The sequence below is a fragment of the Canis aureus genome, chromosome 36, assembly GCF_053574225.1.
Source record: "Canis aureus isolate CA01 chromosome 36, VMU_Caureus_v.1.0, whole genome shotgun sequence".
Lineage (NCBI taxonomy): Eukaryota > Metazoa > Chordata > Mammalia > Carnivora > Canidae > Canis > Canis aureus.
Window position 1 is genome coordinate 23,823,892 of NC_135646.1, and position 12,632 is coordinate 23,836,523.

Genomic DNA, 12,632 nt, shown 5'->3' on the forward strand with positions numbered 1-12,632 from the left:
TTGAATTGTATACTTTAAAATGGCTAGAATGGGGCGGCCCAGGAGGCTCAGGGGTTTAGCGCCACCTTCAGCCCAAGGCCTGATCCTGGAGACCCGGGATCAAGTCCCATGTCAGGCTCCCTGCATGGGGCCTGCTTCTCCCTTGACTGTGTCTGCCTCTCTCTCTCTGTGTCTCTCATGAATAAATAAATAAAATATTTTTTTAAAAAACAGCTAAAATGATAAATTTTATGTGTATCTTACTACAATACAGTGTTATCTCACTGTGGTCTTAATTTGCAGTTATCTACTTAGAAGTGAGGTTAAGCATCTCTGTGTGTGTTTATTATATAAATTTCTTTGTGAAGCACCTATTTGTATTTTGTGTATGTTTTTCTATTGACGTGGCTTTTTCTTTATTTTCAGAAGGTTTTTATATATTCTTGATGCTCTTCCTTTATTGGTTGATATTTTACAAGTATCATGTACCAAACTGTATCTTGTCTCTTCACATTAAACTTCTTAATGAGCAGAAGTTGTTGATTTTAATAGAGTAGAATTTATCAAAATTTATCTTAGGGACGCCTGGGTGGTTGAGCATCTGCCTTTGGCTCGGGGTGTAGTCCCAGGGTCCTGGGATCGAGTCCCACATCGGGCTCCCTGCATGGAGCCTGCTTCTCTCTCTGCCTATGTCTCTGCCTCTCTCTGTGTGTCTCTCTTGAATGAATAGATGGAATCTTTAAAAAAAATTGTCTTGTTATTGTCATTTTATGATTAATCATTATGACTATTTTTCTGATTATCTCTTTGCTTTAGAAATACCTTTTAGTACTCTGATGTCAAAATAAATATCCATATTTTCATATGAAAACGTAAAGTTTTTGGTTTTGATATTTAAATACTTCATGTAAAATTGAAATTTTTATGTATGATACAAGGTGGGGATCCAATTTCATCCCCATATAGATGATCAACTGTCCCAGCTCCATTTCTCCATTGATTTGCCATGCCACTTCCATCATATATTAAATTTCCACATATGCAGGCTTCTGTTTCTAGGATCTTCATTCTGTTATATTGGTTAATTTGTCTATGCCTTGCTAAAACAGATTTAATTACTACAGCTCTATAATAAATATTAACATAAAGTCTTAATATCTCCTCCTTATTTTTCTTCAGAAGTAGCTTAGGGATGGCTGGGTGGCTCAGTCATAAAGCATCTGACTCTAGATTTCAACTCAGGTCATGATCTCAGGGTCTTGAGATTGAGCCCTGCATCCAGCTCCATGCTGAGATTCTCTCTCTCTCCCTCTCCCTATGCTCCTTCCCCTGCTCATGCTCTATACAGAAAGGGAAGAAGAGAGAGAAAGAGAGAAAGAGAGAAAGAGAGAAAGAAAGAAAGAAAAGAAAGAAAGAAAGAAAAAGAAAGAAAGAAAGAAAGAAAGAAAGAAAGAAAGAAAGAAAGAAAGAAAAAGAAAGAAAGAAAGAAAGAAAGAAAAAGGAAGGAAGGAAAGAAAGAAAGGAAGAAAGAGAAAGAAAGAAAGAAAGAAAGAAAGAAAGAAAGAAAGAAAGGAAGGGAAGGAAGAAAGAGAAAGAAAGAAAGAAAGAAAGAAAGAAAGAAAGAAAGAAAGAAAGAAAGAAAGAGAAAGAAGAAAGAAAAAGAAAGAAAGAGAAGGGAAAGGAAGGAAGGAAGGAGAAAAAGAGAAAGAGAGAAAGAGAGAAAGAAAGAAAGAAAGAAGAAAGAAAGAAAAGAAAGAAAAAGAAAGAAAGAAAGAAAGAAGAAAGAAAGAAGAAAGAAAGAAAGAAAGAAAGAAGAAAGAAAGAAAGAAAGAAAGAAAGAAAGAAAGAAAGAAAGAAAGAAAGAAAGAAAGAAAGAGAAAGAAAGAAAGAAAAGGAAAGGAAGAGGGAAAGGAAGAAAAAGAAAGTCTTAGACATTCTTGGTCTTTTTATCTTCCACATAAATATTAAAATCAACTTGAGAGATTCCATACAAAAAAACTTGTTTGGGCTTAGGTCACCAATGCATTAAATCTATAGTCAACAACAGGTGTCAAGGGCTAACTAGAGAGATAATTACAATATTAAGTATTCCTAAAAAGGACTATGTATCATGTATCTCTCTCCATTTACCTGCCTCCTTTAATGCTGTTCAATAGTTTTATAATTTTATTTTATTTTATTTTTTTTAATAGTTTTATAATTTTATACATACAAGTCTGGCTTATTTATATTCAATAGACTTATGTCTGGAAACTACATAGTTTATTGATAATGCAAATGGCATCCTTTTCTGAAAATTATGGGGGTTTAATTGTTTCTTATGGGTATATGAAATTGATGAAACTGATGAAGGCTAAACTACTCTGTTTGAAAAAGAGTGGTATATGGTAGACCCAGAACCCTGCCTGCTTGGTCTCCCCTCATGATCAAAGCCCCCTCTCTTCACCAAAACTGGCACTTCTTTGAAATCAGAGGGCTCTGCCTTACATTGAAAACTGATCTAGAAGAATAGTTAAGAATATTCAATAAGGAACACTTAGGTGACTCAGTTAAGCATCTGACTTTGATTCAGATCATGATCCCAGGGTCCTAGATGGAGCCCCCCCCCATCAGGCTGGTTGGGCCTCCCAGCTCAGTGGGGAGTCTCCTTCTCTTTCTTTCCATCCCTCTCCCTGCTCCTACTCTCTCTCACAAATAAATAAAATCCTTTTTTAAAATATTCAGTAAATTTTTAAAAGAATAATATTATGAACTGTGGGACATTGCAAGATTATACAGCCATTAAAAAATTTTAAATATGTAATGTTGAGAAGACAGACTATAGAACAAAATAAAAAGTCAAAATAAAATCTTAATATATGTGACTATATGTATTAGTGTGACGTTTCTAATCATTAAAGAAAGCCTTTTTTAAATAGTGATTTCAGTATGTCATTAGTTACTTAGGAAATTTGACTGCATTAAGAAACTAACAGTGCATTAGTTAAAACTCAGCGTCGGCCTGCTAGCTTGTGAATTCTGGAGAAGATAAACTGGCTTTTCATCTTTGTGTCCACGTGTGCCCTACATATGTAGTCACTGCTCCATAAAAAGTACTTGAATTATTGTTGAATTTACCTCTTTGGATCAGGGTCACATAAAATAGATTGAATTTAAAAGTTACTATTATGCAAAAACTTTGTAGGGAATTGGATGATACATAATTGGAATTGGATGAGTCATAATTTTGGATGATTCATAATTATTGGATGATTGGATGATACAATTGGATGATACATAATTATTTCTTAGAAGCTTTCAGACTTTAGTGAACTTAGTTGATCCAAATTTGAGTAGTAATTATGAGAATATCTTGCTACCAGTTATGGAGAATGTTTTCATAAAGTTTATTCATTCATTCAAAGACTAAGTGAGCCCTTACTAGGACACAGACAAGAATTGATAATATATCTTCATCAAATACAGCCAATAAGAGCCTGCACTTGGGGAAACCCTATTTGCAATACAGAACTGAAAGCTGCCCCTGAAATCTAGAATTGTCAGCAAACATGTCATTCCATATGGAAAAGATGATCAATGATAGAAAACATTTATTCCAAAAATTTATCCTATTTACTACAAGTGCTCAATATATGACAAGCCAGGGGAAACATGATGGTAAAAAATGATCCATGGAGACAAATGTGGTTGTGAAATTTGGATATCAGGGTAGGAGAAACTGACTTCGATCTATATTTTAACCTTTATATTACAATTGCCAGATGCATCAGAGTTAAACAGGAAGTTAGAGTGGGATGGATAGCAGGAGCCCAGATTTTTAGGATAGTGAAACTATTCTGTATGGTAGTGCAATGGTGGATACATGTCATATATTTGTCAAAACCCATAGAATGGACAACACCAAGAGTGAGCCATGTTGTAAACAATGGACTCTGGGTGATAATGATGTGTCAAATAAAATTTTATTTTGTTGGATTTTGGAAGGAAAAATGAAAGTGATAGTTCAATTATGAAGGAACTATAGTTCCTTTTTTTATAGTTCCTTTTACTAAAGATTAAGAAGTATATTTAAGGGCATAATGATGTACCATATTCATTCTTTTCTTAAGTCATCAGCTACATGGACTACTGCAATACTCTGCTGAGCGGGCCTCCCTCCATTCTTGCTCCCATTAAAACCATTTTCCTCAAAGCAGCAATAGTGATTCATCAAACATACAAAGTGTTGTTACTTGCCTACTTCAAACTACTCCTCTGATTTTTCCATTTGATAATTTACTTCTCCTTTGTGCCTACAAATAAATTCCAAATGCCTTTTGTGTGGTATATAAGACCCATTGCAACTTAGCTCTTGCCTCTCTTACCGCCTAGTAAAAGAAAATATCAAATTTTATGTTCTAGCAATTTACAACTACTTCATGCTCTTTCAAGTTCATGCCATAGTGTTCATGATACTGTGACCTTGCTCAAGCTTTTCTCTTTCCCTAGCACATGCTCCCCACCTGTATCTATTTTATGGATAGTCATCCTTCAAGACAGCTCAGATTTCATCCTCCAAGCTGAGTTGAAGCCCCTTCTTGGGTTTCTGTAGCATCCTATGCATATTTCTATCTCCTCAGCTGTGGAATCATATTGAAATTGTCTGTTTATAAGTGTGTCTTCTCCATTAAACCATGAGGTGTTTTTAGGACAGAAGCCATGTTTAGTCATCTTGTGTCCCCAACCAGTGTCTAGTTCAGTGCCTGAAATAAAGCAGGTACTTAGTAAATACAATGAGGACATAATAAGTCATCTTCCAGGTACTGCAACAGGGACTAGTGAATTTCATATATGCCATTTCCACTACCCAGGAGCTCACAGCCCACCATACAAGAGGACATGAAAAATGACAGACACGAAAGCACTGAAATGAGTCACACTGGTGAGAATCTGCTGTCTTTTTAGCCAAATTGAAATTGCTTACCATCAACCATGCTCATCCATGAGAATGAAGGACTGTGGAATTTTCTTCTGTTAAAATAACTCCCAGGCAGCCAGGGTGGCTCAGCAGTTTAGCGCTACCTTCAGCCCAGGGTGTGATCCTGGAGACCTGAGGTTGAGTCCCACGACGGGCTCCCTGCATGGAGGCTGCTTCTCCCTCCACCTGTGTCTCTGCCTCTCTCTCTCTCTCTCTCTCTCTGTGTGTCTCTCATGAATAAATAAATAAATCTTTAATAAATAAATAAATAAAATCACTCCCAAGAAGTATAGTATTTAAAGATAAGTATGCAGAAGAAGAGACAAGGGGTCATAGAGATCTACAAACTAACCCATCCCCCCTTTTGAGAGTTTTCATATGCACTCTTCAATATGATTGAAAAATCTTTATAGGCTTATGTTCCCTAGAATCTGAAATGTGATCAGGTTTATTTTGTAAATAATGGGAGTGGTAGCAGAACCACTTCCTCCCTATTACTATTCTCAACCCTGTTTTATAATGGAGGCACATTAACAAATTTATTTTGTGCTATTAGCCAAGCATAGTGTTAAGATAAGAGAGAAGATTATCTCATTCAGCTTCATAACAAACCCATGAAGTAAGTACTATTATTAACTCCATTTTGTTGGGGAGGAAACTGAAACTTGAAGAGGTCAAGTAACTTGCCCAGGATCACGTCTGTGGTAGGCACTAGAAGCAGGATTTGAAGCCAGGCAGTCTGATTCCAGGACTCAGTTTTGATGAGTGCACCATACTACCTGAGCTCTATGTGGTAAAATGCAGTAAACACACATTATAACTGGTCCATTATAAATTGTTCTTGACTTCAGGTAAATGGCAATTTACTGAATGAATCAAATTGTCAGTTTTGTTGCTTTTTTTTTAATTAAGGATACTTTGGGACCTGTGAAAGTGTTAATAGTTAACTCTCATAAGCCTTCTAATTGTGGAGTACTTTGAACTTTAAGGATGTTGGGGAAACTAATTATTCATATAACTGTCTTCCTTTGCAATAAATAAAATCTTTTTATTAAAATATTTTAGTATGAATTTTTTATTATTTGGTGGTTTTATTAGTCTATGATGTTTCCAGCAAAGAGAGTCTTCCTGTGAAAAGAAATCCTCAAAAGTAGTACCTAAAGACTAAAGTGTTTGTTTAAAACACACACACACACACACACACACACACTTTACTTTTCTCCTTTTAGACTCCAGGAGCAATTTCCTCCTAAAGCTGACTTCCTTTCTGGAAATGATTCTTGTTTCCAACCGTGTTGAGAATCCATTTTTTTTCATTCCTTCTCTCTCTCTCATTCTTTCTCTTTCTCTCTCCCTTCCTCCCTCCTTTTGCTTTTCTGGTAATAGCAGAGAGGAAGGAGGGGGTGGGCACAGGAAAGAGGGAAAAGAGAAAACAGAAAAAGAATTGCATGCCACTATGCCTGAATATATCCTCTATTTGTGGATAATTCCATCCGAGTTGCACTTTTGCCTTTTATTTCCGTTTTTGGACACCTCTTTTATCATCCAGCCAACAGGGACAGACAAAGCACTGTTGGTGCCCGGAGCGACAGAACTCTGGTAGGGGGCTGGCTGTAAATTGACGTGGCATGGAAATTCTCCGCTAAGTTGTAGCAGCTTGCATGTTTCTCCTAAGATCAAGCCCAGCCTCCTAGAGCTGTAGCTTAATCATCATGGGTTCAACGACTTTACAGAAAAATGGATAGAAAAAGTCTTCAGCTCCTTTCTTTGGACTCAAATGTTTTCTTTTTGACTACCTATGGTTTAGCTGAAAAAATCAAAGCAGTTAAGTCTGTAACTTTCTTTTTTCAGCTTAAACAACAGAATTTGCTGCTCTCCCTCCCCTATCCTGCAATTTAATTCCTTACAGATTTTGCCATGGGGTGCGGACTTAGAAAGCTAGAAGACCCTGATGATAGCAGCCCTGGAAAAATATTTTCTACCCTGAAGAGACCGCAAGTGGAAACAAAGACAGAATTTGCTTACGAATATGTATTGCTGGATTTTACTTTACAAGGTAATTTTTGCTTCTATTTTATTTGCTAAATGAAATCTTTCAAAGAGAATGCATTAGTTTTTTTTAAGTGTTGCTTGTGAATTTTTAAACTATTCTTCACAATCAGATTGTGTAAATCTAACAATAATGCTTTGTTTCTTAATTATATTTTGAAAGATTTTCGGTTTGCTTGCTTGATTTTTTGTAATATGGCTCATGTATTTTATAAAATTAGAAAAACTGCTTGGAATTATTTCTTTCATTTTTATTTTTAAAAGGATAGACAAATATGTTTGATTTCCCAGCCAAATAGCTATAGCCTTAATGACAGTTTGGGTCTTGAAAAAGATCTGAAAGTCACAAGAAGGTAGCATGTAGGGTATATGATTTGCATCATGGGGAAGAGTATTTGCTAAGATAATTCTGAGGTTTCCAACTATGTAAAATTTTGTGATTGTGCTAGTCATTTGATATTTTTGACCAAGTTAAACTTGAAGTTTGAAAATAGAGAAAAAAGAAAAGAAAAAAAAAAAGATACTCTTCTGTAAGACACTTCCTTTGCTTGGTGCCCCGTGCCTAACAGAGAAACTCCCTGTTCCAGAAAGTTGGAAACACAAATAAACAAGCCCAGATGGCAATCCTGTGGAAGGAACAGAGGCAGCTCAAACTCACAAATACTTTGCCTCACTTCTTTTGGAAACTTTAGAGTATACAACTACATGGATAAAACCTAGTTTTTAAAAAGCAGAACAATGTCTTTAATTATGGGGTACTGAAATAAAATTCAGAATGTCTTACTTGCTGTTAGAACTTCCAGATATTAGTATTCTAAGTTCTTATTACAAAGTTACACTTTTTATTCTAATAAGGTACACATTTTATCAGTTAATAGAAAGTTTATACTAAATGAATTATCACGTTGGATATTATTTTCTTTTCAACTTAAACACAAATTCTCCATTTTTTGGTTTGTTCTGTGAACAGTGCATCTTTGTGCTAGAAGCAAGAGCAGCCCATTTTTCTTTGTCAAAAATTGAGCTAGCCAGCAAGCAAACTCCCTTCCAGAGACATGCATAAAATCTGTACATATAGTTTTAACATATTCACATTTCTATTTTTATCTAAGGCTAAGGCTACCAAAGGGGAAAAAATGTCAATATTCTTAATTTTCTTTTTAATTCTGAAAGTTAAAAGTGGATTAAGATAATAGTGATAATCAGAGAACTAACCAATCATGTGAATTTTTTCTATCATTTTTCAAAAACCATCACTTGAGAAATACTTGTGATGTGGTGCTATGTTTTCTTCATTGATTGTTCTTATCAATTATTTTTAGGACAAGTTTCTGTAATCCATAGGACACAAACACACACTTTCCTTAAACTTGAAACCTTGTCTACTCATAAACTTTAGGCCAGAGCCATTTTGATCTGCACTTTAAGAATTTCTGCACAACCCACCATAGGATCATAGGGCTTAAAATAACTTGACATTTTTTTCTCATTAATTTCTTTCTAACCATGTTAACAATCTCAAATGAATATGTATACATGCAGTCATGCTTGAATCAGAAACATCTACAGCTTTCTTCAGAAGTCATTTTGATTTTGTTAGCAAGAAGAAGCACTTCTCTCTGTGAAAGGAGTATAATCGATACCTCCACTCTAGGTGTTTGGAGGAGGTCATAGAGTGTCACGCTATGAAGTGTAAGTATGGGCATAGATTGCAAATGTTAGCATAGAAAGCAGGCACATGTTTTAAAGTTGCACCTGGTTCCTATTTGGTAGAAGCGCCTAGTCTCCTGGTGCCCCTTTCTGTCCAATTATTCCACATTTTTGTTGTTATGTTTTGGTTTTGTCTTTGCCTTTGCCTCAGAAGCCAAGATTCTCTATCACTCCAATTGCCCAGACCACCTTTCTTTATTCTGTTGTCTCTGACCTCCACCTGCCACTCCAGTGTATAGAGGAATGATTTAGAGGGTGTGGGGGAGTAGGGTAAAACATGCCAGCCTTCTGTTGAGCACTGGCAATTCCGTCCTGGGATTGCTGTAAGTACAGAATAGTGGCACCTCCTGCTTCTCAGAGGCCACTGTGAGCAACCTTTCAGGAAACAAAATGGTCTGGTGACAGCTGTGTGTGCTCATGATGAGCCTGTCTCTTACCTTGTTTTCCTCCGTTTTTTTCCAAACAGAGGACATGAGACAGAGAGTAAAGTCTCAGTGGGGCAAGAGGAGGAGACTCTGAAATTTCCAGTGCCCTATGTTAGGATGGCTGATTATCCTGGACAATTTATTTCCCATTCAGTTCCATTCTCTGTTTCTCCCCCTCTCTCTCCCTCACTCTCTCTCACTCGCTTTTCTTTCTCTCTCTTTCCCTCTCTCTCCGTATCTCTTCCTCTCTCTCTCTCCCTCTCTGCTTCCCCACACTTTTTTTGGAGGGGTGGGCAGGAGGATTTTGAACCATTATTTACATCTCCATGGGAGAAATAATAGCATAGTCGTTAAGCACAAAAGACTCTGGTATCAAAGTTCCTGGATTCTGAATCTAGGCTCTTTCTAACTCTGGCAGGTTTATAAACGTTACTATACCTCAGTTTCCCCATCTGAAAAAGAAGGGTTCTGATGGTGCTTACATAATGGAGTTGTTTTGAGGATTAAAGAGGATAATACAAGATAATCCACTTAATAAAAGTTAACTATTATTATCCCTCCTGGCTTTACGCCAGGTCTACCAAGTGAGACTAGTGAGATTTTGGTACAATCTTTGTGACAAGTTTTCTGGATTATTGTATATGAATGTGTATTTATGAGAGTGTGTGAGTGTATAAGGAGCATGTTACAGAATTTCTTAACGAATAGTTAAACTCTGTAAATGATCCAAATGTGTTAGTTTCATCCTTAAATCCCAGAAAACAATCTGAATAATAATTGCCTTAAGGATTTTTAAAGCACAAACAGCTTTAAGATTAAAAGAGTTTTTTACAATACAAAAAAACCAACAGAAGGACAGATGGTAGCTTTGAATTTCTAGTAAAATTATGTAAAATATATTAAGTAAATTTTGCTGGCCTCTGACTTGCTTCCTTATTATTAAAATAAACTCTTACTGTTTTTTTTTTTAATCACCACTGTTAACAGCAATCAATACATATGACATATGAGGATAGGCTGATAAGTACTGGAAATATAAAAAGAAATAAGACGGTTTCTGCCCTCAAGTATTTTATATTCTAAATGGTCAAACTAGACAAACTAGACAAACTAGATGGTTTCTGCCCTCAAGTATTTTATATTCTAAATGGTCAAACTAGACAAACTAGACAAACTAGACAAGACCATGAGCTCCTCAAGGTCAGAAACTATATCATATCTACCTTTTAGCACAGTGCTTGGCACATGAACAATGGACAATAAGTTTTGTTGAATTAATGGATGAAAAATTACAGTACAAGATAAAGTGGTATCAGAAAAAGGAAAAATCAATTTTGAATAGGATCAGTTGAAACTCAAACTAGGACTTTAACTGACCCTGAAGAACAAATAGGGCTTAGACAGTCAGAAAAAAGGTTAAGAGGTTGAGGCATATTCAAGGACTAATGACTAGAGCAGTGAGCTAAGGGGGGGTTTTATTAGAGAAAGGGAAAAATAAGGTTGGAAATAAATGGAGTATGAAATGCTAGGGATCCCTGGGTGGCGCAGCGGTTTGGCGCTTGCCTTTGGCCCAGGGCGCGATCCTGGAGACCCGGGATCGAATCCCACGTCGAGCTCCTGGTGCATGGAGCCTGCTTCTCCCTCGGCCTATGTCTCTGCCTCTCTCTCTCTCTCCGTGAGACTATCATAAATAAATAAAAATTTAAAGAAAAAAAAAAAAAGAAATGCTGTGACCTGGCTAAGGAAAGATTCCTTGGTTCTATGGGAATTAAGTAGCCATAAAGGCTTTGGAATGAATAGTCAATAGATCCAGAGAAGTATTTTTAGAAGATTAATGTGAGACTGAGTGGAAAGAGATAGAAGTGAGGACATTTATTTAGAAGGCCTCTTGTAGTGGTCAAGGCTACAAGTCGACAATGAGGACATACATGTGGGGGCAGCAGTAGGATGGGATGCAAGGGGCAAATATAAGACATTATGAAGAAATAATTTACCAGATTGTGACTGGCTGGATATGAAGGGACAGAAAGAATGAGGAATCCAGGATGACTTCCTGCTTCTGAGTAAGTGTGTAACTGAGTCTGAGTAACAGTGGAAATAATGATGCCTCTTACAGTAGGAGAGGCATCCTGAACAGAGTCCGTGTGTCGGGAAAAAGCAGTTCCAACACAGGCATGTTGCATTTGAGATGGACAGCTTGGTAGAGACTCTTATAGATACCTGGCTGGAGATGATGATTTCCAGGAGGAATCGAAATAAGTAACGTCTTAAAAAGAGGAAATGTAGGAAGAGCATAAGCATATCGAGCTCGGTTCTCAGGCATATTTAGCCATATTGAGGACAATTCAACAAAAATTACAGAGAATGAAGACATTCAGGACTATATAGCATCAAAGAACCCAAGGAAAGGGAGGGTTTCAAAAAGGAAGAAGTGATCAGTAATTTTAAATGACAGAGAAGTTTTAAGAAGAATGAAGATGCAGCACTGAAGAGAATGCATGAAAGAATCAACAAGAAGTGAATAAAGGCTCAGAAATGAGGGAAGGATAGAAGAGGGGAGAAGAAATGAAGGAAGGAAGGAAAGGAAGGAGGGAGGGAGAAAAGAAGGGTGGGTCCAATTCAATTTTCTGTATGCGAGTCTAATAAGTTCATGAGCATTTCCTCAAACAGTCTAAAATGACTAAATTTATTCAGGTCATAGTGCCTTGCCAAAATTCCAACCAGGTGGTAAAACCTACATGAGGAGTTTCATTATGTTTGAAATGGTGAGATATTTGGTTTAGAACAATAAGACCTCACAAATCCAGACTATTGTGGAAGAAAAAGATCCCAGTCTGAATTGGGAGAGAAGAGAACCTCTGCTAAGGCTTACAGTTGATCCACTTGAACACTGATGTTGAGAGAAAACACACATGCATTTATATTGACAATGTAACTTATATTTTCTACTCCACCTAATACTTCTTATATCTAGGTGGACATTTACTCATCCATTGAACTAATATTTATTAAGTACCTACTGAGCTAAGAGCTAGGATACAAAGGTAAATAAAGCTTAGTCCCTGCTCTTTATGAACCTGCACCCTAGTGAGCATCCTACTGAGGGACACTGATAAACACTCAATTAGAGTGTGTACATTATACACTATGATGCAGGCGATGCTAGAAGTACGAGGGTTATAGAGGCAGAAAAAAAGAACACTTCTACCTGATTGGTGGGATCCAGAAAGATTCCTTAAAAGAAAGGTCATCTCATCTGAGATGTAAAGGGTGAGTGGGACTTAGACAAAGGTTTGTAACCAGAATAGAGAAAATACAACTGCAACTTTCCTTTTGTAAGGAAAAACCAAACAACCCAATTTTTTTTTTTTTTTTTTGCCTCACCGACTGCCTTTATTGGGCATCAGCCCACGGGCTCCACAGGCCCAGAAAGGGGATAGTGGGTGTCACTCAAAGCAGGGACTCTCCAGCGGGAGGAATGGCCAATGATGCCACGTAGCCCCCAGGACACC

The 12,632-nt window shown here is 36.9% G+C and overlaps 1 protein-coding gene across 1 annotated transcript in view; it reads left to right on the plus strand.

The window, feature by feature from the left end:
- Positions 1 to 6,853: 6,853 nt before the first annotated feature.
- RFTN2 (raftlin family member 2) overlaps positions 6,854 to 12,632 on the plus strand; it is a 65,521-nt gene continuing 59,742 nt past the window's right edge. The window contains exon 1 of the mRNA XM_077885656.1: positions 6,854 to 6,992. Within this exon, the coding sequence (XP_077741782.1) occupies positions 6,854 to 6,992 (139 nt within the window). The remainder of the gene's footprint in view (positions 6,993 to 12,632) is intronic.